Here is a 27,323-nt window from a genome sequence, read left to right as displayed (position 1 = left end):
GTTTAAAAGTCTTACTTTAGTAACAGAATAATTTGTCTGATTTTGTAACTCTAAAAGCTCTTTCTGCCTCTAAAGTTAACGTAAATAACCAGCACCTAGGCCCATTCTAATGTCCCTTTAAATTGTCATGGCAGCTTAGATGAGCTGTGGTGGAACTGGGAACCTGTCCCCATACTCCACCTGAATTTTTCAACAGGGCTGCCTTAGGCATCCTCTGGAATCTGCTGCTACTTGGAATCAAGGGCAGGGAGAGAGAAATCTGCAAGTTGTAGGAATTTGTTGTGAGCAGGCTCAGAGAGGCACAGGAGGAACCAGCCCCACATGGGAACGAGCAGTGGCCAGGGGATGAGTCCTGCATCTCAAATATTGTCACCTCTTCTGGACTTGCTGTTTGTGCCCTGTGAGAGGGGAACCCCAGCCCCAGGCAACATAAATTCCTAGAATTTGGATTGTGCGAACTGCTCACCATTTATTTTGATTGATTGAACTTGAAATATTTTGCTTTAAGTTCCACAGCAGGTTTAACATTTCTCTAGAGATGAAGTGAGATCACTTTTGCTTTATTTCAGACCTGGGTTTGAAGCACATTTGTTCTTTAAAATCAAATGCAACCTGCTCTCCCTCAATCCTCCATATCTACAGTCCTTACTGAATATATTAGTTTTAAGTATCTTTGTCAATTGTCAACTACTGTATTTAAGAAAAAAAATTCTAAATAATTTGTACAAATCTAGAAGGACTCAAGCTTATCTTTTATTTTAATATAAGCTATGATGCTGGAAAATGAAAGACTAAGAACCTTAATGCAGCTCCTAATTTGTTTGACAATTTAATTAAGAATCAAAACCTCCCTCCCCCCGGCTGATTTCTACACTTCCTGTCCTACAATAGCTGTGGATATTTTTTCCTTGTGTTGTCCTCTCCCTACCTTGCACGGTGAGCTGAATTATTCCACGATCCTCCCCGTAAGAATTGATGGCATGGCAGGAAAAGAAGCCAGAATCTTCACGCACAGTTGGCAGAATCTATAGGAGGTTGGAAAAGAGGTGATGGATTGAACAGCACGCAGAGAAAATAAGCCAACAGCTTGTCTGTGAGGCACAAGAAAAATCGCTCAGACTGTTCTCCTTGACAGCAATAAATAGATATGGCAGGTTACACACATACAATTGCATAGGAAAGCTTCCAAAATACTGAAATTATCAAAGCCAGCAGCACCTGGGCTGAGGACACAGGTTAGCAGCTCGACACGTGTAGTCAGGAGCTGGAGCTCCACCTATTCCTGCAGCTTCTCCTCAGGAGCCTTGTTTCCAGTTCCTCACAAGTTTGCCAAGCATTTAACTGTTGGCTGAAATTTGCCATACAAAATGGTGCCTCCTGCTGCCTCCAAATTTTTCTGGCTATTTCTGAAAATAACTCAAGTGGCTGAAGTCTGTGTGGGGGAAATAAAGTTTCGAACACTGGTGGTGAGCCCTGTAGTGTTTAGCATGGTGCCTCATAATAAAGTTTTGTGTGGTCTTTCTTTTCAATTTGTTGTTTAACAGCAAGGAAATTTATATATAATATTTACAAATGTGATCATAATGATATTTTTCTACAGGACCACTGCTTCATTCAAGGTACAAGAAAGAAATAATTTTTTTAAAATGAGCAGATATTTGAAATAGCATTTCCTTCTCATTGTTCAGTGTGCTGCTCTGCAAATTATTTACTGCGTCCTGTTCCAACTGTGCCCTGAAAACAGACATTCATTTTCTCACAGCTTTTTCCTCTGAATTCACCCATTGCAGAAACAGGAGAGAATTTATTTTCATCAGCCCTGACACCATGAAGAGCATTGCCACCATTTCATGTAGGGAATTAAGGAAGCAGATGTATGATAACGTTGGTGGTTGCTTGATAAGTTGCCACATATTAGCTGAGCCATGGAAACTCCACGTGCTCTTTATTCCTCAGCAAAACCCAGGTGATGTGAGCACAACTCCCAGTCACCACTGGTTAAGATAAATGAATTAATTTCCCACTTGCTGCAAGGAAATTGGAGAGTTATCATCTGAGATGTGGCAGCGTGTCAAGCTGTGTTCACTTGCACGTGTGGCTGAGCTGAAAAACAAAAATTTCGAGTCCAATTTGAGACATGTAGGGCCTTCCTCCCCCTCCCTCAGAGTCCTGAGCAATAAATAGCCTTTCATGTGTTCATAACAGCTTCCACTGAGTTCAGCTGCAGCCAGGAGGGCTTAGTACTTCTGCAAATCAGACCCCAAGGGCTCAAGGCGAGTGCCCAGAAAACAAAGAACACACAATTATTGGCCACCTGTGAAAAGTCTGGTCTCAAAGATCAGCTTTGCACCACACAGTGCCGTTCATTACTCAACCCTAATTCAGCCCCAGCGAAAATCCAAGTCCTGTCTCACTGAGGCAGAGGTCCTGCAGAAAAAAATAAAAGCTGGGTACACAACTAAAGGTTACATCACCATGCAAAAGCACTGAGCTCAATGCTTCAGAGACAGCCATAATCTGCCATTTTCTGCTTTTTGGGGTGTTTTATTTCTCAGAAGTGAAAGGTTTTGTATGTAACACACATGGATGTAGAACACCATTGATGTACACAACTGCTTCAGGAAACTCTCCAAGCAGGACTCCAGCCTTCCAAATAGAAATATTGTTGTATATCCAGGGGATATCTTATTAAAATCAACAAGAAGAATTATGGCAGAGAGACCTAGGGGTCAATCCTGTAACTAAATATTATTTGAATGACAAAAATACTAATAGGAACAAAGTCACACATAGAATTTTTTCTTTCTCATAGAAATCAATGACAAAGGTCCCTCACAGGGAGCAAACCCAGAATGTTACTGGGTATCATCCAATACAGGTTCTGGCTGGTAAAGAAATAAAGCTTCCATAAGAGTTGCACTAAAATTTAGACAATAATCAGACAGAGAATTAGTTCCTTGGGCCTGATAAATACACTTTTGAAATGTGACTGAAAATGGATAATGAAGATTTTGGAGTAAGAAAAAAGAAGAAAGATTCTTTTAGATTTCATAAAGCACACATAAAACACCACTTTGAATCCTGACTTTATAAAGTGGTCTCACAAGCCCCACCAAGTGAAGGGAAGGGAGAAGAGCACTTTAAAAAGGCAGCATTTTTCCTCAAACCAGTTTAGTGGTTTTGGTGAGGGTCAGTGTGACACCCATCAGAACCTGGGGCCAGGTATTTGCCAGAGTTTATCAGCAGTTTGGTCAAACTGATCTGGGGAAGGACAGGCTAAGGCATGAGCCACGCTGCTCCTGAGACAGAAAGGATGGAGGGTTGAGCCTGGCTCACTCTCTTGCTGCCTCTGGAGCGTGGTAAGAGGGAATTGTTCATTAGGGATGGATTGCAGAAGTTTCCTCTCCCTCCTCTGGCTGCCAGCTCTCCCCACCAGGCACAGAACGAGTGCTGGGGCTCTGGTGTTGTCAGGCTGGCCCTGCACCTGGATCAAAACCAAACCAAGCTCACCCTGACACATCTGGATGATTGGGGGCCAATTTGTTTTCTTACCTGCAGCGTAGAAATCACTTCATCCCCAACTTCCTTGGTGGAAACCAGGTAACGGGACATTTCAGGGTTAATGATCCGGTCTTCCTTCTCCCAGCGGACTATGATGGGTTTCTCTCCATGTGCCGTGCAGCTCATCTCCTTCTTTTGGCCTTGAGTTGCCAGAGTGGTGTTTGGGTAGGAGGTTATCATAGCTGGAACTAGAAACAGACAGAACAAAACAAAACAAGGTTGTTCCTCAGTGAGCTGAGGGGGTCTGATGGTACAAGGTTGGCTCTTCAATCTGTGTCTCACTGAGCTTGTCCATATTTAAACAGATCAACATAAATGTGAAAAAGTATTTTATTTTCATTCCTGTGTTAAGAGGACTGATGGACCTCAAAGGAAACTTAGCAGAAAGGAGTTGGAAGTGGACAATAGAGAGTGTGAATCCAAAGGAAGCCTGTCTTCATTTGTTTTGCTGCTCACAGGGCAACTTAATTCAACATTCAATATTCAACATAATTCAATATTCAATATTCACAGCACATAAAGGGACTTTAACTAATAAGTGTTCAGATATGTGGACAATAAAGAACTGATAAAAATGTCTGCTTCCTTCTGATGAGCTGCTGTTCTACTTGCTGACTGTTACATGTTTTACCAGTGTGTGTGACAGTAATGATCTATCAAAATGAGGGCTCAATTAAACCAGGAGCGGCACAAAATTAAAAGAAAGGCTCTGCACCAAGGAGCTTACAGACCATGGATGTGTTGAGTGCATAGCTGAACTATGCTGAACTGAAAGTATAATTAAACTGACAATAAACCTAGCTAGATTCGAGTTTTTATTGTACTCAGTTGGTTTTTGCATAACAGTTTGGACATACCTGTCAACTTCATTAACCATTCTTTTAAAAAGGGCTTCAATTTTAATGTTGAAAAAAGTACTCTCTTCTTAGCAAGAATAGTCTTAAACCTGAAGTACTTTTGTGTTTTGGAATTAAAATTTCCTGCAAATAGGAATAAAAAAAATCCTTGGGATGTTTTATTGCAAACTTCAATCATGGCATCTTTGAAACAGGATCTTTTAGGTGTCCTTTGCTGTCCTACCCTCCCCACGTGGTTTGTCCACCAATGAATGGCACCTGGATTTCTGTTTCTAGAAAGAATCAAAGCCCAGTTCAGGCCCAGGAGAAGCTGGAAAGCCCTGGACAGCACCCAGAGCTGTTCTTTCTGAATGAATCTGTCCACTCTTCCAGAGCACATGAGGCATCAGCAATGAACCCCTCCCTAAGCTCTTGCCCTCCAGGGCTGCCTCCTGCAGTAGCCCCAGTCCCTTGTTTTTATGCATGAATGGTTGCCTCTTCTTATCAGAACAACTCACTCCTTCCATCTGAGCTTCTCTGGGTCCTGTTTTAATCAGATGACACTGGCAGAGGATCTGATTTAAGGCCTGCCCAGGCTTTCCTCTTGCATAGTTTGTGTTTGTTGCTGCACAGCAGAATAAAAACCCTTATTTAAATGAATTACTTTAATTACCAGCCCGTAATGTTAATGCTTGGTGGCATGACCTTTTCACATGCCAGATATGTTAATGCTTGGAGATGACAATATGTCAGGATGCAGCCCTTTCTGTTCAAAGGCTTCCTGTCCCAAACCAAACCGACCTGGAGATTAACAGGGCCTGTGGAGATGTGGGTTTGGGTTACCAATGTGATCTAAATCCAGGAGGAACTCTGGGAAAGGTCTTGTATGAGGCAGGAGGCTCCACATGCACTAGTGATGAAGTACCTCTTATTTAGCTGTTTGGGTATTGGGTACTCATCAATTTTTATCGAAGATGAGAATCTGAAGAGAAGAAATTATGAATAAACAAAATAGAAAATTAGGATGAGTCTGCTTCCATATTCTAGAGGATGGAAATAGCCTCAGTTTCATCTGGTGTGTGCCCACCTACCCTCAAGGAGGTTACTTTCAGGAAATTGGTTTTTTGTGGCCATCTGCTTTTTCCTCCAAACCCAGAACAATCAGGGCTATGCAAAATCACAGAATCATTTAGATTGGAAATGACCCCCAAGACCACTGAGGCCAAGCTGTGCCCAATCCCCACCATGTCACCATCCCAGAGCTCTGAGTGCCACCTCCCATTCTTCCTTGGACACTTCCAGGGATGGAGACTCCAGACCTCCCTGGGCAGCCCTTTCCAATGTCCGAAAACCCATTCAGTGAAAAAATTCTTCCTGAATTTCTTCTTTGGACACTTCCAGGGATGGAGACTCCAGACCTCCCTGGGCAGCCCCTTCCAATGTCTGAAAACCCATTCAGTGAATAAATTCTTCCTGAATTTCGTCTTGAAATAGTCCCATACATCCTTTTATGCATTTTATCCAATAGGAGACCCAATTCAAAAGAGTGCCAGGCTGTTAAGGAGTCCACTTTACCATCATTAACTAGTGCCACTTCCTTTCTTCCTTCCACAATGTCCCCAGCCTCCCACATGTCCCTTCCTCTGCAAATCTCTCTCCCCTCGTCACAACAGGCTCCAGTCCCTTTCACCTGTCCTTCTTTCTTCCTGTTTCAATCTCCTTGGGTTCTCACATCCCTATACCTTTATATTTTCCTCCTCTAGCCTCATTTCCTGTCCCTAATTAAATCAGCCAACCCCCAGGTCATCTGAAGAGTTTTCCCTATAGCTGCAGTCTTCCTTCCCATCAATATCTCCTCCCTGGAGTTTCCCTGGTGATGGTGAAAATGTTCTGAGCCCATGCAGGAGATGAGAGAGGGGTTTGTGCCTCCCCATGAGGTACCAGAGCTCCTGTGCAGGTGAGCCCTGCCCTGGCAGGTCCACCCTCCTCCTGCTTCACGAGCAGGAGCACACAGAAAATGGGACATCTGGACTTGGATTGAAATCCCACAGCCATCCAGGAGCCTGTCCCAGACACTCCTGTCTCACTTCCAGCGCCTGCACTGGGTGACAATGCTAAACCAAACCCCACGATTCCCTATCTTGCTTTTAAAAACCAGAGGATTCCTTGGAAAGCTCGCTTTCCCCCCAACAAACTTTCTTAATAAGAGCAGTATAAAAAAATGTAAAGAAAGATGACTTTATTCCTCAGACACGGCTTTATCCCTGCTTATCCTTCCCTTCTCCTCACATAATCTTCCACATGGATTCCTTATTGCCATAGCAATGCCTCACAGCTAAATATTTCCCCTTCCTCCAAAGCTGATTTTTTACTCTTCACAATTTATCTCCAATGATCCTAAACCATAAGCCCTTCTTTTTATCTTCCTCTATGTCAAAAGATTTCTGGTAACAAAGCCACATTCCCAAGGATATTTTAGGCAACATATTTCTTCATCCTCCAACTATCTTTAATCAAATTACTGATGCAAATAACTGAGATAAATATGCCGGTTCTTTACTGACAAAATAATCTAGAAAACTGTAAATAAGCAAGCTAAATCTGCACTACATATGCATGAGATATTCTCTTAGGATGTCTTAAAAATAAGTGAAGGCATTTAGAAATGTATCAAGAAGATTCAGATGCCATATTAAATGTGGCTGTCCCTTTTCTCTCTTCAAATGTGCATTATATACAGACACATAATTATATTTATATGTATTTATATAAGAGAATTTTGGAAGGGAAGGGCATGGTGCTGTGCAGGTTCAAGGAATGGAGACTGCCATGTTCCACATGGAGTAGTTTCACCACGGGACAAATTAATCAAGTTCTCTTTTCTCTGGGATTCTCCATGTCTTTGTCTGAAGCCATGGGGTGCTGGGCACAGTTAGAGGTCTATTGGTCAAAACTGGATAAAGTAGGAGCTACAATTTATAAATAATGGCAATTTCCATTTTCAAGGTGTGCATATCTCTGCCAGCAGCATTAATCAGGAGTTTTCTTTGTCTAGAGTTGGGCTTTCTTTTGGAAAGCTGATTTATTTGCTGCTTTTCATAGGTGAACCCATTGTTTTCCCTTTTCTTCATGGCAACCCAGCAAAAAATAATTAATTGTAATAACAATAACAATAACAATTATTATAATTCTTAATGTTTATATGAAACCATTATTTATTATAGCACTAAATATTATTTCTATACTAATGTATATCAAAACATTAGATTGTACAATCATATTAATTAGCAATTCTTATGCTAATAAATTCTTGTTGATATGATTGCTTTATAGTACTAACAACTTCATTAAAATCAAAGTACAAAATTCAGTAGTTAGGGTTATCCTTAAGAATTGTGAAAGTGGCTCATACAAAACAAGAACTTTTTGCCCTACTCTTGAAGAAAACTGAATCTGGACGTTTCCTAAGATTCAGTAAAAATTACTTAATCTGACTTATTTTTTCTCTGCTACTGCTGAGTAGTAGGAGCTGAGTCCAAATTAAAATTTCATCAGGAACTGAGTCCAAATTAAAATGAAAATATTTAATTACTTTGATAAAGACTGATCTCATTATCCAGATTCACAAGACTGTAGGGAATTGAGTAAAGCTTGTGAAAGGTATAAGAAACTTTTGACTCCTTTTAGAATAAATCTTTATGAATTAATAGAAACCAAAAACTCACATCAATTTTAAAAATTATGTCGAGAGCTGGGATGGAGGGAGGTATTTTTTCTCTCTTTCACCTAATAGATGGGAATAGCCACATTGGAAGAAGCGAATTAAAAATCTCCCTGTTTTTCAGTTTCTAATTAAACACTAAATATCCATGTATCATTCAAAAATTATTATAAGACTGACTAAAGCTCTCAGTATTTTTAAGAATTATGGTCCTTTCTAACCCCAGACCATTCTGGGATCCTGGGATTCTCCTGGTCTGAAGATCTCTGGCCTGGCAGAGTGTTCTCACATTTTGGCTCCATCAGTGGATCATGCTTGACCTGGCCAGTTTGAGGAAATATCTGTAACCATGAGAGATTAATCTTGCAAAGATTGAAAAAAATATTGAAAAAAATTAATTGAAATTGTAATTTAACTTTTAAGCCAAATTCAGCTGTCCTTTCATTCTGGTCAGCCACAGTGAGAACACTCTTCTCTCCATAACAAATGGGATTTTCCTACCTCAAAAATTCCCTTTTCCTTCATCCCCTTTTTCTCAGGCAGAGAAAGCCCATGAAAATACATTACTTATATTTAAGTGAGCCTAGCTGTCACACTTCTATATGTTGATATATACATTTGTTAATTTATTTTCAAATTTAGTAGACTTTTGAGGAGTCAGCAAGAGTTTTACTAAAATTCGTAACTTCAGTTTTCCCCTTCTGATAAGAGACATTTGGATTTACTTAAATATCATCTCTCTGGAATTCAAATGGTGAAGAAAAGAGAATTTTAAATCAATAGGATTTCCCAAGCACTTCAATTTAAACTCATAGTTCCTTGGTAAAAGTCAAGCCTGTTCAGCAGGTGAAAATCATGCTCTTAATCCTCAGGAGATGTCCAAGATTAGGAAACAAATTCTGTGTCTCAGAGGGTCAAAGAAATATGCAAACACAAAAAAAAAAGCATCCCATTTTATGTATGCAAGTTATTATAGATAAGAATAATGGGTATATAATTAATGACAACTGCTGTTTACCAATATTCACTAATTTTGAAAATTAACTCCACATTGGGGACCTACTTGTGTTTGTTTGTTGTGAAAACCTCCTCAGAGACATGTACTCTGAGGATAAGTACTTAAAAAAATCCATTTGAATTATTTAATCATTTAATGAAGGTGATTTTAGAATAGAATATTTTATTGTATTGCTTGGAATCAGTAAAGAATTTGCTGTCCAAGCAATGCAACTCATAGATAGAAACCATTCTGGGTGAATTGTGCCAGTAATCAATATGGCATGAATTTCAAATTTTAAAAAGCCAGTGTTTTGAAATTAATAGCCATTGATGTTTCAGATTAGAAAAAATAATTTCAAACATGTAAACCTGAGAAATTTAAGGAGAGAAGTAAGGATTTGATGAATTCATATGACAGAATGAATTATTTACTCAGCTGTAGTTTCCAGGGTCTGTAGTGTATAGGAAATAAATTCAAAAAATTTATTAATAAATATATTCCTGACAATATCTTTAAAATAAAACTGAACTTTAAAATAAAACTGAAAGGAAATTGCCTTCTACCCCTAAACTGCTCTAAAAAGGAAGATCAGTAGCTTTTTAAAACATTTTTGTATTAATGAATTGCTGGACAAAAGGCAAGAGATGCATTAGCAGTTCTATTAGCAAAATAATTTTCTGACAGAAGAGTGTAAACATCAGCACTGCTGTGTAAAAAGAGAGGCATCAAACACAGAAATGGCAGGTCCAATGCTTTATAAATTTGCATTTCAAATCCAATAACAAAACAAGAGACTCAGTGCTTTGTAAAAACTGCCTTATTAGGACACACATACAAGGTAATCTTTGATGAAAAAAATCTAAAAATAAATAAATACTAAATGGGAATGAATATGGATTCTGCGCATCCTAAACCACTATTCCCCATGTATAAATGGTGCAAAGGAAGTTACTTTGATCATAAATATTATTCCAACATGTGTTTCCAGGCTTGAACAGGCCTTGTTGGATGCTGAGCTGGAATAAAATGACAATGATGTCTTGAGTCCTTGGCAGCTCCAGCAGTGCCTCCTGATCTGATGGAGTGTGTCAGGGCAAAGGCTGTGAACATTTAGGGTTCATCTCTTATTCACTCAGAAGTGGTTTCAGGTCACATTAGAGGAAGAGAAGTTGATTTATTTTGCATGACAACTATGAATTTTAACCAAAAGACGCATTAATAAAATAAAAAAGGGCTTTTCTCTCAAATCACAAAGGCAATTCTTTCCTCTTCCTGAGGTCTTTTCTTGAATTAGTTCTGTGTTTGTACAGTGCAAACTGATGGCTTCAGATGATACACAGGAGACCAGCAGCTGCTGCTATTTCTTGGGCTTTCCTGTGACTTTGACAGGGTTCTGGAATGAGTGTGACTTTCTCCTGCTTTGCCACCCAGCTTCAATTCCCAGTTTGTCCAACTGCACTTCCAGTGACCAAGGGGAAGGGAATGGGGGATGATAAGCTGACAGCTTTGTCCCCTGCAGTCAGCTGCACTGAAAGCCTGTGGAAATTTGTTACAAACTGTGGGAACTCACACGAGGCATTGGGAAATCAGTCTCATCAAAGCTTGGCTAATTGTCAAAACAAAAATTAGTGATCGAAAAACCATTATATTACCGGGTGTGTAATTGTGATTTATGAAGACTTAGACAAAAATCATCTTCCCATGGAAAATAATTTATGACCAATATTAGTTTTACCATCATTGACATTGTTGGAAAGCCTAAAAATTAGCACCAGAAACATGTCTCCATTAATTACAAATTCCTTGGGCCACTTTCTGTTCCAAATCAATTATGATCTTTAATCATCCTGTTATAAAAGCCAGGCTGGAAAGAGCAGGAATGTTAAATAGTTAAAACTAGCAATACATAATTTTAGATAACTTCTCCAATGCTTTGATCTTAAATTGAATTCAGTCTGCCATCAAGATGGCATCAAGTTTTAATGTGAAATGAGAGGGTTGCTGCTATCATAATTGTAAAGCACAGTGCTCTAATTTTTGGTGACTTACTGAATGCAAATCAGCTAAAAAGAGAAACTGTGGAATCCCATGGGAGAGTGGAGTTTTTTGGGCTTTATTTTTTTAAACAAGTTTTTATGCTTTAAACTCTCTATTTGTGTCCTTTCATTAAGATCACCTGAACATTTTACAAGTTTAAATGAAAAAAAAAAAAGTCAGAAAGTCACTGGAAAGCACAAGCTTTAATCAGGCTTTATTTTATGACCCAGCAGCTCCCATAAGTCTTTTAGATTTTGGAGGCTGTGAAGTGACATGTGTAAATGTCCCTCCCTGGGGAAGAGAAGCAAACACTAATTGGGATATTGACAGGTTTAAATGAAGCAGAAACACACGAAGAAACTCTGGCTCCAACAAAAATGAGTATTGGGGAGCGGGGCATGCCGGGACATTAATGGTTTTCATTCACTGCTCACTCATGCAAGTAAATATACTTTTAAGCACAGTGACCTGGGTCTATAACAGCTCAGTTCCGAGCTAAAAAGCCATGAAATGCTATCTGCTGATGTATAAGAAAGAGGGCTCTGGTAGAACCAGTCTCCTCTAGCTGTTCAGAGGGAATTGTAATTTTATTTTCTACATAGTTGTAGATAGGCCAATATCATCTGATGCTGTGATGGCAGGAACAGACTCAAATGTACTTAAATCAGCAAGACACAACTCTCTCTGTATTTAGCAGCCACTCCCTATATGAATTTGTTAGCATAATCGATATAAATATATATATTCTGCATATTAACACTAACAGAGAGGTGTTGTTGTATTGGGTGAATATTCAAAAGCATTCACCTGGGCACAGGGGCCAAGCATGGTGATAAAACCCATCAGTGATTCAACACAACTGGTCTTCAGGTGGCTAAAAATTAAGGACTATTTCTGTAGTGGATATTGAGGGGGGAAAAAAAAGGCCTTCCATAGGGCCATTGGTCTTGTTTTCAAGATAACAAACACCTTCTTATTGATGATAAAAGGACCTCAGGGTGAGCTGATCAGACTTTTGCAACCAACCTTCAGAAGTCCTGCTTAAAGTCAGGGAAATCAAGTGCTAAAGGTCTGATCTCAAACTCCACATTCTCTTAACTAAGGAGATTCAGAATGTTAATAAATGCTACAATCCCAGGAATGACAGGAAAGGAGATTCAACAAAGGAGAATAAGATGAATAAAATCCTATTCAAAAGCTCTCAAGATATTTATTTTAATTTTATTTGATTTTTCCAGTAAAAATTCTGCCCCTTTTTAGAGAGACCATCTGGAAATAATTTGGGAATGTTCTCACCTTGATCTGCTTGTTTCTGCAAAACCAAAACTTTAATTCTTGATCTATTTGACCTTTTCCTCTATATGGTCTAATTTCTACTTTTATTGCCCAGCACGTTACGAGTTTCTAGAGGGAAAGCAAATCTCAATAAAAGCAGAAAATTTCCAGAAGAGTTGGGAACCATCTTAAAATCTGTACAGCCTAGTAAAAGCTGATTAACAAGCTAACAACAACAAAAAAAAATTAACATCTAATTAAATTAATAATTAATAAACAAATTAATAATTAATTTTTAAAATTAGCAATTTTTTAATACCTGTCTCATGGAAAGAGGGAATTACTAGCAAAGAGGGCCTAGAGAAACACAATATTTATAAAGATAGTAAATGCAATACTTTTTAAGATGCAATCACCCATAAATTAGAAGCAGCTCTTACAGCAAATAAAAATCAGAATGGGAAACTTTTCTCACTTTTATGAAATCTAAAATTAGGAACTTTCCTTGGGAACTTTTTGGTGATTTTTTACATTCATTGTTATTGTATCTTTGCAGTGTTTTATCAAATCTGAATTCTAGGCCTTGTGTGCTGAGTATTTTGGGACTGTTTCACTGAATTAATTCTTCCAGACAAAAGCAGGGGCTGAGAGTTTGGCTCCAGTGCCCAAACGTCTGAGGCCAGAGGAAGAGCACCCTAATTTGAACCTGGATTATAGTTATTTGGGCTCATTCAGAGCTGCCAATGTGCTCAACCAGCTGTGAGCCAGAGAACAGCTGAAAAGAAGTTTTAAAGCTAAATTTTACAGTGTTGATGTTGACAATACTTTGCAGTACAGGGGTTTATCACCTCTATAACTTAGGTCAAGGTATTTTTGTGCCTGCACATGCACAGGCACATGTGTGTGAGTGAGTAAAAAAATGGGAAAAAAACAGTAAATATTTTCCACAAAGGCAAACAAGGAGAATTATTTTATCACCCAGGAAAAAAAAAAAAAAAGGACAAAGCAACCCTCATTGTCTCTTTCCCTTGACTTTCAGCTGTCCTAGGCATCCCTCTTTTCAATGTGTTCTTAAAAAGAAATGTTTCTGTTTCTCTGGAGACCATTTTTACCCCTCAGCCAAGGGGAGGCACCATAAATACTCATGTTTGAGGCAGGAGTAAATTATAGCCATCCATCTCCTGGACAGAGTGTGGCACAGGGCTGGGGGTCACTTTCCTTCCCACGTTGCAAGGAGTTCAAAGGACTTGGTTTATAATTTTTTTCCCCTTTAAATTGTATTTCAAGGGAATAGAAACTCCCATTACCTCTTCCACGTGCCCAAAAGCAGAGGCCAAAATGGCACTGCTGATAATGTAACCAGCAGAAAAGGAAGAAGAAAGTCGTGTTTCCAAGCAGGGTTTGACGTATTGTAGATGACAGATGCTGAGTGTGATAAATGAAGCAGCTGGTTACAAGGGCAATATGAAAATGCTTCTTTGATTTTTTTATTTTCTTTTTTAAATCAGGTTGTCAAAGGTTCCTTTGTTAATCAGATCCTTGAAACACACAAACACAAAAGCTGTGCTTAGGTCTAAGCGTTGGACGTAAATTATTAAATTATCATCATTTGGCCTTAGGAAATACAGGAAATTTAAGGGCTGATTTGGCCATTCTGCGTTTTGTTTTTTGAGGGTTTTTAGATTATATTTCATTATAAAAAGAATAATCACAAAGGTATAGTGTGAGTTTATACATTATATAACAGCCTCATTAGTCACATCCCCAGGGGGATTTTATGTTCAAGATTTATTGCTTTTTCTATTACACATTTTAGAGTTTCTTGTAACTGATAGAAAGGTTTTTAAACTCACTCCTGTTGGGGCTTTGGACTGTAAGTTATTTTTTCTTTAGAGAATAGCTAATTTCTTTGACCTAAAACTTTTTATGAGAATGTGGTCTCTTTGACAAAAGGCATTTCTCAGAAGGCTTTATTAGCTCAGCATTTAAAAATCATGCCAACATGCTCACAACATCTTCAAAATTAAAATTTTGGCAGAAAAGGAGAAAAGAAAAAGCTATGCAAATTCATGAGAATTCTCAAAACTGAGTCTCTTTTCCAGCCAAATAATACTGGCAAAATCACCTAAATCCATTCAAGCTAAAAACACTCTAAGGAAAATGGATTTCCTGTGGTCATCTGGAAATACATTCCCAACTTTTTGAGGAACTGAAGGAATAGTTTTTCACAAATGAAATATAAAATAAAAGGTTATGATGTTGTTGAATCAAAGGTAGAAACTTCCTTTTTCATCATGAAGCAAAGTTGTCACTAATTTCTAGTTACCTCCTAGTTTTCTTCTTATTTAATGAATTTCCCAATGGATGAATTATTCTGTTTTTTGCTAAAAAGAGACTGTTGGAGTGATGGGCAGGATGGTCTTGTGTTGTAGATCCACGCTGCTCCTCCTCTGCAAATAACTGCTCTAACCAACCCCTTCTGTAGCTGTAATTAAAAATTTATCATATTACCTAAGATCCTGGAAAAAACTCATCCTGAGATTTAATTTTGAGAAGCTACTGCACTTCTGCTGTCTTTTAACTGATGGAAAATCTGTCTGTTCTTTGGAATTTAGCATGAAAAATCCCTTGTTGTTGAAGTGCTACACCTTTGTCCCACAGAGTTTCACTGGGAATTCACAGTGGAAAATGCTGGGAAATGATGTGGCTTCTAAACTTTCCTTACCAGTAAGATAAATTGAAGTAATAACAGCATCAGCAGGATGCCAAACTAATAACTGGATATGAACGTTCTAAAAAGGAAGATGCTGCCACTGTCAAAACTGCTGCAACTACAACTCCAAAATGGTTCAGCCTGCACAAGGCATCACTGGGGCAAATCCAGTGGATTTCCAGCATTTCAAACACTTGGGCAAAGAAAATGGTGACAAAAGCAGATAGTTTCTTTAGCCCAGTTTATTTTCTTTTCTTTCTCTCTTTTCCCTCCAATAAATGGGTCATTGATATCATTGAGCAACTTCAGGTCATCCTGTGCACATCAGGTTTTGCCCTCTCAATCCTAGGAAAGAAAAATGGGGGACTGTTCAACCAGGCTGCTTTGTCTGAGTTTCCAGATGCAACAATTTCCCTAAAAAAGCTTGTTCCATCTTCCTTTAGTATGGAATCCTGCAACTTGAATTACAAAAGTCTATTTTCAGGAGTAACTACTGAGACTCTACTGCATCACAATAATTTAGGTTGAAAAATACCTCAAATCAAATCTCTAATCTACTGGTTGCCTTATAAATTATGCAAAAAATTTTAAAAAAATATACCACCTCTGGATTAATTTATCTGTATTAAAAAAGGAGAAAATTTAAATGGAAAATTCAAGCATCCAAAATTTCAGTAACTGAGACATCCAAGCAGTCTCCAGTGAGACTGTTGTGATCATGTTTGATAATACATTGTTTAATTACACAAACATTGTTTCCCCACAAGATAAGTTCTTCTTCAGTAGAGGGAATACACAGTGCTCAGGGTTATGAAGTTTATGAATGATGCTACTCCTGTTTTTGCCTTATTTTTGATCATGCCCTGGATTAGAAAACAGTAAATGAAATGAAAAGAAGTCCTTTGGCTAGTCCTTGCTGAATACCCCATTCAATACTCTCATTTTACACTTCTGTGGCAAAATTAAGAATTTCTAGACTGTTACCTTTCACCTTCTTTGACAGATGTTGCTTTCCTTCACTTATTTTTTAAGTGTTCAAGTGGCTTTGCAGAATTGCTGAACTGAATGCAACTAAAGTCTTACTAAAAATATATCCTGATTGTCTACACAGTAAATTTTTCCTCGGATAATATATGGCTTATGTTTGCTGTCTTTTGAGGTAATGTCATGTGTTTAAACTCATACTTCACAAAAATTTTCTAAGGATAACTTGGAAGCATCTTAAAGTGTGTGGTTCCTGAAATGCTTTTGTATTTATGCTGTGTCCTTGACTCAGTTGCTCTGTATGAGCAGCATCAACAGAGTGCCCAGAATTGGTCTTAAAAAGAACAGCTCATTAAGAAGCTGAAGTCTGGTAAACTGTTAAAAAAATTAAATATATATATATATATAAATGCAACCAAATCTGCAGCACTAAAGAAAGGAAAAGCTTTCTCAGCCCTCTGCCAGTTAAATACTTTTTTTTATATTGCTGCTAACAAATAATAGTCCTTTGATTTTCCATCCTGAAGATTGCAAAGTTGCTGGCAGCTCCAGTAACTCTTCCAATTCCTATTGCCAGCTCTGCCAGTCTCTCATAAATCTCACTGGTCTCTTCCACCTCTGTCTCCAGGCTGTTCCTTGCCTCAGATTTTGCCAGAATAAATTCTGGTAATGTCACAAAACATCCCCCACTCCTGCCTGAGAAGGCCCCTGTTGTGGTGTTTAATTAGATGGTGTTCTTTGCAGGAATGGAAATTTGAGGCAAAGAGGTGAAAAAAGGGTCACTGGTAATTTATTGTGTGTACCAGGGCTGAGCGAGCTGGTAACTGCAACACTGTAAACCTGAATAATGAGTGTGGAGGAGCATTGGAAGATTTGGAACTGCAGGTGAAAAAATAGAGGAATCGGAATCCTTATCTTAATCTTATTGAATCCTCTCAGGAAATGTAAAACCAGGTCATCTGTCAAGAATCCCCATGGCATTATTACTGGTATGGAAAGATATAATTCAAAAGCAGCCTCTGAGATGGTTTTCTCTTGCTCCTTTGGGATCACTTAGAACCACAAAGTCCAAACGTGTAAACTAAGATATTACTTTAGAGACTTTCACCTTTAAATTTTCTAAAATATTTGCATGCAGCTCTCTTGGGCTTGCTGCAGGAAGGCTGATTGGCTCATATGTAGCTTTCATATAACACAACATCAGTATCTGGAGCACACAGATTTTGAAATTATCACTGAATTATAGAATGGTTTGGGTTGGAAGGGACCTTAAAGATCATCTCATTCCCACTCCTGCCATGGCAGGGACGCCTTCCACTGTCCCAGGCTGCTCCAAGCCCTGTCCAAACCTGGTCCTGGACACTTCCAGGGATCCAGGGGCAGCCACAAAACCTCTGGGCAACCTCTTCCAGTGTTTCACCACCATCACAGGGAAGAATTTCTAAGATCTAATCTAACCCTGCCCTCTGTCAGTTTGAAGCCATTCCCTGGGTGCTGTCCCTGCATGCCCTGGAAATTGTCTCTCTCCAGCTTTCCTGGGGCTCCTGCAGGCCCTGCAAGGCCACCCTGAGCTCAGCCCAAAGCTTCTCCTGTGCAGGTGAACAATGCCAGCTGTGCCAGCCTTTGCTGCCAGCAGAGCTGCTCCATCCCTCTGCTCATCCTGGAGCCTCCTCTGGGCTCTCTGCAGCAGCTCCAGCTCCTCCTGGGCTGGGACAGGGCTGGGGCAGCTCTGCAGGTGGGCTCTCACCTGTGGGGCACAGGGACAGACTCTTGATGGAGAAGAAATTTTGGGTATCTCCCTTTGTCTGCCTTGCTGCTGATGGCTCATTACTAAATTACTAATTACCATGTGACTAAAGCAGTATTCCTGTTATCATCAGAGCATCTGAAAACAGTTTTGTGGGCTACAAAAAGCTCAGCTCTGGAGATGAGGGTACTGATGGGTCTTTGAGGGAGCTGTTTGCCAGCAGTCCCACATAACCCTGCAGAGGAAGCAGCCCCGGAGGAGGAAAACTTCTGGCACATCTGTAACCAGCAGCTTTGGTGTCCTGGGGAGAACTGTTCCACCCTTCTGTGCCTGCAGAATCCCGTGGCTCTGGGCAATGATTTTGCACAGCTTCCTTCCAGCAGGAGAATAATCTTGTTTTTCAGTTCGGTGGTGAAAGGAAAACAGGAACACCTAAAATATAGAACCCAATATATCTCCACTTGGGTTCAGGAGGGAAAGTGCAGAAGATGGTAATGCTGCCAAAATCCATGGATGGCAAAAGGGGGGGTTCAGTCCTTCTCAGTGAATAGCTCTGATATTCTGTCAGCAGCAAAACCCACAGGGTGGCCAGGGGCTTGGAATTTTTGCTGCATCATGGAAAAGATGAAAATGAGATTGCTCAAACGAGGCCCCATGATTGATATTCTGTTATCACAGAGATTTTGAGCAACTTTGGCACTGACTTTCACTTGAGCAGGATTTGATTTGCTAAAATAAGAGTTACACTGGCAAGTTTCTTGCAGTCTTAGTACATAATCCTCATGCAAGCTAAAAGGGAGGTGCTAAAGAAGAACCAAACTGTAGGATATTAAAAGGACTAATTCCTTTCTATATCTAATAAATAAGAGAAAATAAAAATCTCCCAAGGTGCTTAATATTGCCTGTTACTGTGCATATCCTGAATTCATGACTAATGCACTTTAATTCAGTCACAGGATATGCTTTAAAGAGTTCAGTGCTGCATTATGTGCTGCACTTGAGATGTTCAAGATCTTAATTATTTGTTCTCTTCAGTATCCCTCACCCAAGAGCTAATGACAAATTCTGTCGTGATGGTATTTTTTATGATACACATAGCTGTGACACATGATAATTTCACAATCATTTTGAGACACCATGTGGTTTCTTTTGACATTTTGTGACAGGCTGTGTTATCAAGCTCAATTGTTTGCACAGGAAACAACTGTAGCACGTGGTCCTTGGGACATTATGTTATCTCCTGATAATGATGTCATTAACATGTGTATACTATAATTAATGACTACAAGAGCGATTCATTTGAATAAGGCTTATGAATCCATTTCATCTAAAAAGGGAAAGAAAACCTATAATCATTTGGGCTCAGATCCTGAAAGCTACTTACTTGCAACCTGCTGCAGCTATGCTGGGTGACCCGTTAATTGAGGCATATTAACCAAGAAGCATTTATTTCTCAGTTATATTACAGAAGCTTGGATTAGAATCATTATCATAATGATTGTTCTAATAGAGATCAGCGAGGGAAACAGGAACCTAGCAGTGCTCCAAACCCCTTTGTCACCCGATCTCCTACCAAGGGGAGCCAGGAAACAATTACAGTTCATCAGTGTGCACGGTGAAATAATGAAGCTGGAGACGTGGAGAGCAAACCCACTGCAGCTCAGGCTGTCCCCTCCTGCTCCTGCAGCCCCAAGACAGAAAACTCTCTCCTTTCAACCTTGTCTGCATGGAAAGCAGGCTGTCACAAGGGCAGTTCAGACATGTGAAGCATTTTTATGTAAGAATCACAGAATCACAGAGTGGTTTTGTTGGAAAGGACCTTAAAGCCCATCCAGACACCTTCCACTGTCCCAGGTTGCTCCAAGCCCCAGTATCCAACCTGGCTTGGACTCTGCCAGGGATGGGGCTGGGTACCCTGTACCAGGGCCTCACCAACCTCACAGCAAAATTATTTTTGTCTAACCTATTTTTCTTTCTAACCTATTTTTCCCTATTTTGAAGCCATTCTCCCTTGTCCTGTCATTCCACTTCCTGATGAATTGTCCCTCTCTGGCTTCCTCTTAGGTTTTTGCTGCCACATTTTTGCCAATATATTTGATGGTTCAATGTCTTGGTATAAGTCCTGCCATGGTTTAGGTGTAATGTCAGCACAAACTCAATTCTGCTTCTCACTGGTTAGAGCTTCCCAAGAAAATAAGATATATTCAGACTGCCAAAATTTGCTTTCAAGCCTCATAATCCACTCTTCTCCCTGAAGGCTGCACAAACTGCACATAGATATTTTTGTGTTATTCAGATTTTCAGAAGGTTCTGTTTGGGTATGAAAAATATTTTCATGGAGATGTTTGCATGCAGGAGCAGCCACACACAAAAAAAAGCTGTGGGTGAATGATATTTCCAGTCAAAGTCCTCAGGAAAGCTGCTTACAATGTGTCTACAGAAATTATGAGACTGGATCCCTGGGAAGATGTCTGAGAATTGTCTTTGTGCATAGAAGCTACAATGATGAAAGCTGGATCATGCTGGATCCTCCAGAAAGATTAAAAAGGGCAGGAGGGATCCAGGGAACCATGAGCTGAGCTGCTCCTCCCAAAGCTTAAATTCTGAATGGGGTTCAAAAATGCACAGAGCTCTATCTGGGCTTTTCCAGAGCAGAAGTAGTGGTAGGATTTTCTTGCAAAACAGAATCATCAAAGTGGGGTTTTTTTTTGTTGTTAGTTTTGTTTTGTTTTGTTTTGTTTTGTTTTGTTTTGTTTTTTTGAGAGATGCTGCTGCATTTGTTGGCCCCTTCTCTCTTTTATGGGCAGCTGTCCAGAGGACCCAGCACACCCCTCCTGTCCAGGTGTTTCAGAACTATGCAAAGTCAATCTTTGTGACTTTAACTGCCTTTTACATGTAATTGTCATAGAGTGACCATGTGGATTATGAATATATGCACAAATAATTATTTATATGCATCATTAACTTTGCTCTGGGGCTCGAAACACTAAGCATGTCTGTACTTAGTGATCCTTCTTGCACTTTATCTCCAGAATAATCATCACTGGATTTACTTCAGTGTGCAATAGATTTTTTTTTCAGCTAAAGTAAATAAAATAACAACATGCATTTTCATGATGTAAGCTACAAAATACTTTAAAAGTCAAGAAATGCAAAGTCAGAATTTCAAGAATAGTAAATTAGAGCAATAATTTCAAGAATAGTAAATTGGAGCAATATTAACAACAGCCAACATAAGAGACATAACAAAGGAGTTAACACACAGAAATTATTCTCTCTACCTGAAAAATATGTTATTTGTACATGCATGTTCCATATGGGAGTTAACACACAGAAATTATTCTCTCTACCTGAAAAATATGTTTTTATTTGTACATGCATGTTCCATACGTGTACTGTTGTATTTTTAAAATATGTTATTATAATAAAAAGAAGCAAAGTATGATTATTCCTCCTAAAGCTTCTGATTCAGAACTAAATTTGTTTTTTCTTCCATGTAAAAATAAGAACTGGAAAACCTAATCTTGGTCTACAGAAAGGAAGGGAAGGGAAGGGAAGGAAAGGAGTTGAATGAGTAAAATTTGATTTAAGGCAAATGGACAATTTTCTTCTCCAGACCATTATTTCCATAATGACAAATGTGTTTGTTTGGGTATCCAGTGGTACTTGGGAAAAAAAAATTCACTTGTTTTATGGGGAGAGACAAAAAATAATAGATACCCTGGACTCAAACCAGTTGGATGGTTGATAACACTTGATAAATTCTGACTTCTCCTTTTCTGAGTATGAAGGTAATTGATGCTCGTGTGAAAGTGCAGCTCCTCAAGGTCACTCACATTTCAGCATCTTTGAAATGCTCCTCTGGGTTAGTTTACATCACTCTGCATGAGAGATAGGCTGACACACTGCTAAGCTGAGATGCCTTGGAATCAGCAAGCTGGGAGTATGTGACAGATCCCTTAAAAGCACTCAAACTCCTGTGGATTCCAAGCTAAAATATCCCTGGATGGCCCCAAGTTAAACCCAAGCTCCTGCATTTCACAGGTTCAGCTCACTCAAACTCAAGAGCTGAAGCAAAATTTGCTTCAGGCTTATGTCTTGGGCTTAATCTCTCTGTTCTCTTGCTTTTGGAAGTAATTGTAACTGTGCTGCAAAAAGTCAACTCTTGCTCCAGAAGCAATGTCCATGTGAGAGGTTTATAGTTATACAGCTAAGGATGACATTGGAATAATCAGCAAAGGAAGAAATAATCTTGAATTTGGACAAGATCTAAGGAACTTCTTGAGAAAAGCAGCAGACTGAATGTGTATATTTATATTAAAAAGCACATTTGTAACATCTGAAGGGCTTGCTGGGTGTCAGCAAGGCCATGGTAACTGCCCAGGTCTACAAGCCTGCCCCACAGCAATTGAGAGGAAATTCAACCTCTTTAATTGTCTTTAATTACTCTGCCTATGCCCATGCTCAGCAGACACTGGGACACCCAGCACAGCCCAGCAGCTGCCAAGCCACTGCTTTGTACATTTGAGCCCCCTCATTCAGAAGAGAGACTGATTTGTTCTGAGCAGATTTATTCTGCTCCTGGGCCTTGACAGCTGAAATAAGCAGATAACAGCCAAGGAAAAAGCCATCCTATCAAAGAGTGCTTGTGCCGGCCTTCTCCTTCTGGCCAGCTTGTTCTCTCCTCTCTCAGTTTAAGTATTTCTGGGAGGTCTTCCACACTGAAAGGTTTAAGACTCCAAAGGGAAAGAGTTAACACCTCTGTGCAGTGCATTATTTTCATTATATATGCAAATAAAACTCACAAGTCCTCATTCACAGCTGTCTCTCCCCTGGGAAGTTCCCTGAAATAGGACTGGGAATGCTACAGGGAATCAGCAAAAACTCCTGAGGGCACCCAGAGATTACTGTGCTCTCCTGTAAAGATTCTCCTCACTGTTTAGGTGCATTCCCATTTTCCTTAAAAGCCAGGCACTTCATTTAGCTCTTATTTAAATCTCAGACCTGGGCATTTAGCAAGTGGTAATTGGATTTTCCACAACAATATGCAACCACTTATGGAAAGTCTGTTCTCCCTTATTTTAGCTCGGCAAGTCACCACTTAAAAATCTGATAGCAGGAGATTTGCCTTGCTCAGAGTGTGGGTTTATGGCTGTAAGTGCATGGCAAGGAGCCAGCTCCTTCCAGTTGTAAATGCAACATTTAGGTTGCATTGCAAAGGGAGACAAAAATACAGCAGAGTGCTGCTTTCTTGCAGAGCACTTACAGTAATAGGCACTTATTTTAAAAGCCAGTTTTGAGATAAGACTGCAGAAGTGAGATCCTGCTGCACTATTGTGTGTGTACCTGTGGGCAATTACCCACATCAATGGCTAGTAATTAAAAGCCAGGAAAAAGAATCATCTAACAGATGCTCCTTCTACTGCTCTGATGATTTGCAGCAAAATTGACTTATCAATAGCTCTATTTTCTGTCTCTTTCTGATCTTGTGATCACAGGTTTATACCATCTCACATTAGATCCTTCAAATCCTTTGCCCTTTGCAAGGAAAGAAGTGGAAGCAAGAAATGGAAGGATGTTTCTCAGGTACTTATCTATCAATATGGCAAGTCTGTTAGTAGAAAAATGTTCCTGTTAGGTCACTGATGATGTGATTTTAGAGTTTATTTTAACTAATATGAGAAAAGTTCAGGATGGGGAAACAGATCAGAGAGAACCTGCAGTGCTGACTGAAAGTGAGGCCATTGACATTGCTGCTTTGCCATTAATTTCCAAAGGATTACAACATTTGCTGGAGGACTTTTTCTTAAAAGTTTAAGCCAAATTTGTAGACAACAACAACAAAACCCCCAAACCTAAACCAAATATAAGCAACATATGTTTAGTTTCCTAAATAGCCATCCTCTTTGCTAAGCATCAGCACATCACTAATTACATGAAAGATATCTGTGCCTACACTATTTCTGTAAATCAGGGTTCTGATGGAAAAATGGCTGTAGAGCATAATATTTAAGATGCTTTTTTTTTAGGTTGATCTAACTTTAGGCATTAAATTTCACCAAATCACCCACAGAACCCAAGCCATTCAATGATTCTGTATTTCTGTGTTGTGAGTGGCCACACATTCATGCACTTAGACACAGAAATATTGGCATTTGAGGCCTTTAATTTCCATAGATCAAACACAGCAAGAGATCTATTACAGCCTAGTAGCATTTTTTTTTGCAAAACGATGAATAGGAAATCTCCCCAGAAGTTTCATTTGTAAAAGCAGGGAGTTTAAATGTCATTGCCAATCCCTGCACAGTCTGGGCTGCTCCCACCATCACCTGAGAACACATCACCTTGTTGTCCTAGGGTGACTTTATGATGCTTGCATCCCCATTTGTCTGTTTTATTATTTAATATTGCTCTGTCTTTTTTGTGCTAGTGAATGCTTTGCCTGATGAATAAACAGGGTTTTTTTTTTTACTTTTTTCCAAGGAAATATTTTCCTGAACCAGTTGGGGGAGGAGCACTTGAATTTGCTCTCTAGTGGAACCCCTTTAGCAGTTTTCTCCCAAATTCTCCCTAAACCAGGACACTTGTACAAGGGAATTTTAAAAGAAAAACCTCTTTCACAAGTCAAGAATGGTGGTTGGAGCTAAAAATTGTATTCCCTCCCTGAAAGATCATTTCTCCTTTCTGAATTTGGTGCTGTGCTCACCTATGTCCATAAATTACAAAACATTGCTTTCTCAGGGAAGGAATTTATCCAGGTGGAAGTTGAACACCAAATAATTTATGACAGAGAATCTAAATTTATTGTCACAAAGACACCTAACTGCCTGGACAACAGAGGTCTTACATGATCAAATATTCCAACTCAGAATTGGAAAAGAAAACAAAAATTGGATGTAAGAATAATTATTCTTTGGTCTAACTGGAGACAGTTAAAAAAAATGGATGGGGTTAGATTAATCATAAGTAATTAGGTCAACAGTAAGAGCTCATTCTTTCATTATCTCCTGATTTGACAGACCAGATCGATTCATTCCTCAGCCCTGCAGGATTCTAATAAGATTTATCTAAAAATGGAGCCATTCTTCTTTAGTTATCTGTACTGTGGGGACACTCAGAAATCAATGCTATGGCCAGAAGTGGACACTTCCTTTTCTTCCTTTTTTTTTTTTTTTTTCTCAAGAAAGATAAAAGCAAAATATTCAGATTTGTTCAAGCATCACATACCCTACAAATATTTGAATGTGCAGTGGGGATGGGAGCTGATGCACTGAGCAAATCCCAATGGTCAGGGGAGGTGAAAGAGTGAAGGAAACGTTTCCCACCAAGCAAATAGTTTGCCAAAAGAAAATCTGCATTTGGAAATATATTTTTTTTTCTGATTGTACCTGACATGCAATGGTTTAATTTATTTTTTTTAATTTTTAAAATTTTTTGTTTATGTTGAATATCACAGACTCTATGCACTGTTCCCACACTGAGCATTACTGTCGAATTTTTGCAGAGGAATGTGAACAAAAGCACCACACAATTTTTGAAAATCTATTTTGAAGATGAAAAGAAAGTACTAAAAAAAAGAAAAAGAGAGAGAGAAAGACTTTATGTTTGAAGGCAAAATTGCTTTCAAAAAAAAAAGCTTTAAGTTGCACTGATGGAAGCAGCTGTAAAAGATCATCTTTGGCTGATAGTGACATGTGATACTATTTTTTAAAAGAAATAAACTCTAATCCAAAGCATAAAATATTTGCATATAAACTACCTTTTTTTTACAGTTTTCTTTTGCTGCAGGAGCATTATACAGAAAAATGTAACTGACTTGGCATCTGTGTCACTTGATACTCAAATGTAGTTTATATCCTACATATTTCTTCAGGTATTGTGAAATAATTTTTGCTATTTTTGGTATAACTCAGTTTAGGCTTTCCTTCTTCAAATGAAAGATAAGGATAAACAATATTAATACATAAAAAAACAAAATGAAGAACTATAAAGAATTATGATGCAGGCCCTATGACAGCATTCAATAATTTAAAAAAGAGTTAATAATCTTTTGAAATATAAGGTTTTTACTGAAAAAGACAGTGACTGAGTCATTCAAAATGCAGAAGAAGCTGATATATAAGAAGAAATATAATTTAAGACTCTGCCCTCTATTTTGGCTGTTCAGAGAGCATTCTGCAAATCCTAAACTGATATAAAATAATAATGGGGAGTTCTGAGGCTTTGTCCTGCTGGAACAGGGTTACTTTCTAAATGAGATGTACCTCAAAGCTGGCAAGACTGATGCAGACAAAAAGAGATGAGGGAAAAGGAAAAAGAAAAGGAAAAAGAAAAGGAAAAGGAAAAGGAAAAGGAAAAGGAAAAGGAAAAGGAAAAGGAAAAGGAAAAGGAAAAGGAAAAGGAAAAGGAAAAGGAAAAGGAAAAGGAAAGGACTGTAAGAACTACCTTTTCTGAAGTGGAAATAGTCATGTGTGCTGCACACAGCCACTAAATTAATTTACATCCCACTATTGCTTTACAATGCTCTCTTGGTTTAAGTTTATTTAATCTTTGTTAGCAAGACATAGACCCAACTTTTGATGACATTGCAAATATAAAAATAAGCTGCAATAGATCCTGCATTCACTTCCTCCCCCAGAAGTCAATATTAAACCCATCAAACACACTGCAAACAACTCCCACCTCACAAATGAAACTAATGTATTCACAGCAGCATTTGTATTTTAAAATATGACTGAGAAAAAATTAGTAGGTTTCATAGCATGAAAATCCAGATAAATGTAGAGATCTAAGAATTAAATAAAAGTAAATATTCAAGAAAAATCAAGACTGTAAACCTATATCCATGCTGCATTTGAAACCCATTTGATTCAGATAAACAGTAAACATCAACACTCGATTGTGGGCATGGTTAGTGGTTAGTCATTACTCCTGTACCACAAGAATTGAAGGAAAAAAGAAATAACTTACGAGACCACTGTCCTAACACTATTTGTATTAGGACTTATTTTGTGTGGCTGACTTTGAGATTTAGAACCACTTTGTAATTTTAAGAAAACATCAGACATAAAGAAATTTGATAAATTTTTATTCTACAAGAGTGGTGTGTTTCGACAAGAATTTCTGGGCTAAATGTTCAAATGCAATTACTGTGTTCTCCTCAGCACAGCAGGGACAGGAGCTCCTGGAGCTGAGCAAGGGCCTGGAGCAGCTCCGTGCCCAGGAGAGGCTGAGGGAGCTGGGGCTGCTCAGCCTGGAGAGGAGCCCCAGGGAGAGGGGCCTCAGCCCTGCCTGGCCCTGTGTCTGTCCCTTGTAGCAGGCCCAGGGCCTGCAAGGCCTCCATGGCGTTCAGCAGCCTAAGATAGGAAATGCCAAGTCATGATGGCTGAACCTAAGAAGTCCGTCTCCATGGCGTTCAGCAGCCTAAGATAGGAAATGCCAAGTCATGA

The 27,323-nt window shown here is 39.0% G+C and overlaps 1 protein-coding gene across 5 annotated transcripts in view; it reads right to left on the bottom strand.

The window, feature by feature from the left end:
- DSCAM (DS cell adhesion molecule) overlaps nucleotides 1-27,323 on the bottom strand; it is a 439,507-nt gene that overhangs the window by 108,431 nt on the left and 303,753 nt on the right. For 4 of the 5 annotated variants that reach the window (XM_039729460.1, XM_039729462.1, XM_039729461.1 and 1 more), the window contains exons 12-13: nucleotides 3,553-3,749; nucleotides 929-1,025 (exon numbers count right to left, since the gene is read on the bottom strand). In XM_039729460.1, coding sequence (XP_039585394.1) covers nucleotides 929-1,025; nucleotides 3,553-3,749 — 294 coding nt within the window. Of the gene's footprint in view, nucleotides 1-928; nucleotides 1,026-3,552; nucleotides 3,750-27,323 lie in introns of those variants that run through there. The other variant, XM_039729465.1, reaches the window with a different exon arrangement.

Source organism: Passer montanus, unplaced genomic scaffold (assembly GCF_014805655.1).
Source record: "Passer montanus isolate IOZ18808 unplaced genomic scaffold, ASM1480565v1 scaffold69, whole genome shotgun sequence".
Classification (NCBI taxonomy): Eukaryota; Metazoa; Chordata; class Aves; order Passeriformes; family Passeridae; genus Passer; species Passer montanus.
This window is presented reverse-complemented; position numbering and strand designations above follow the sequence as displayed.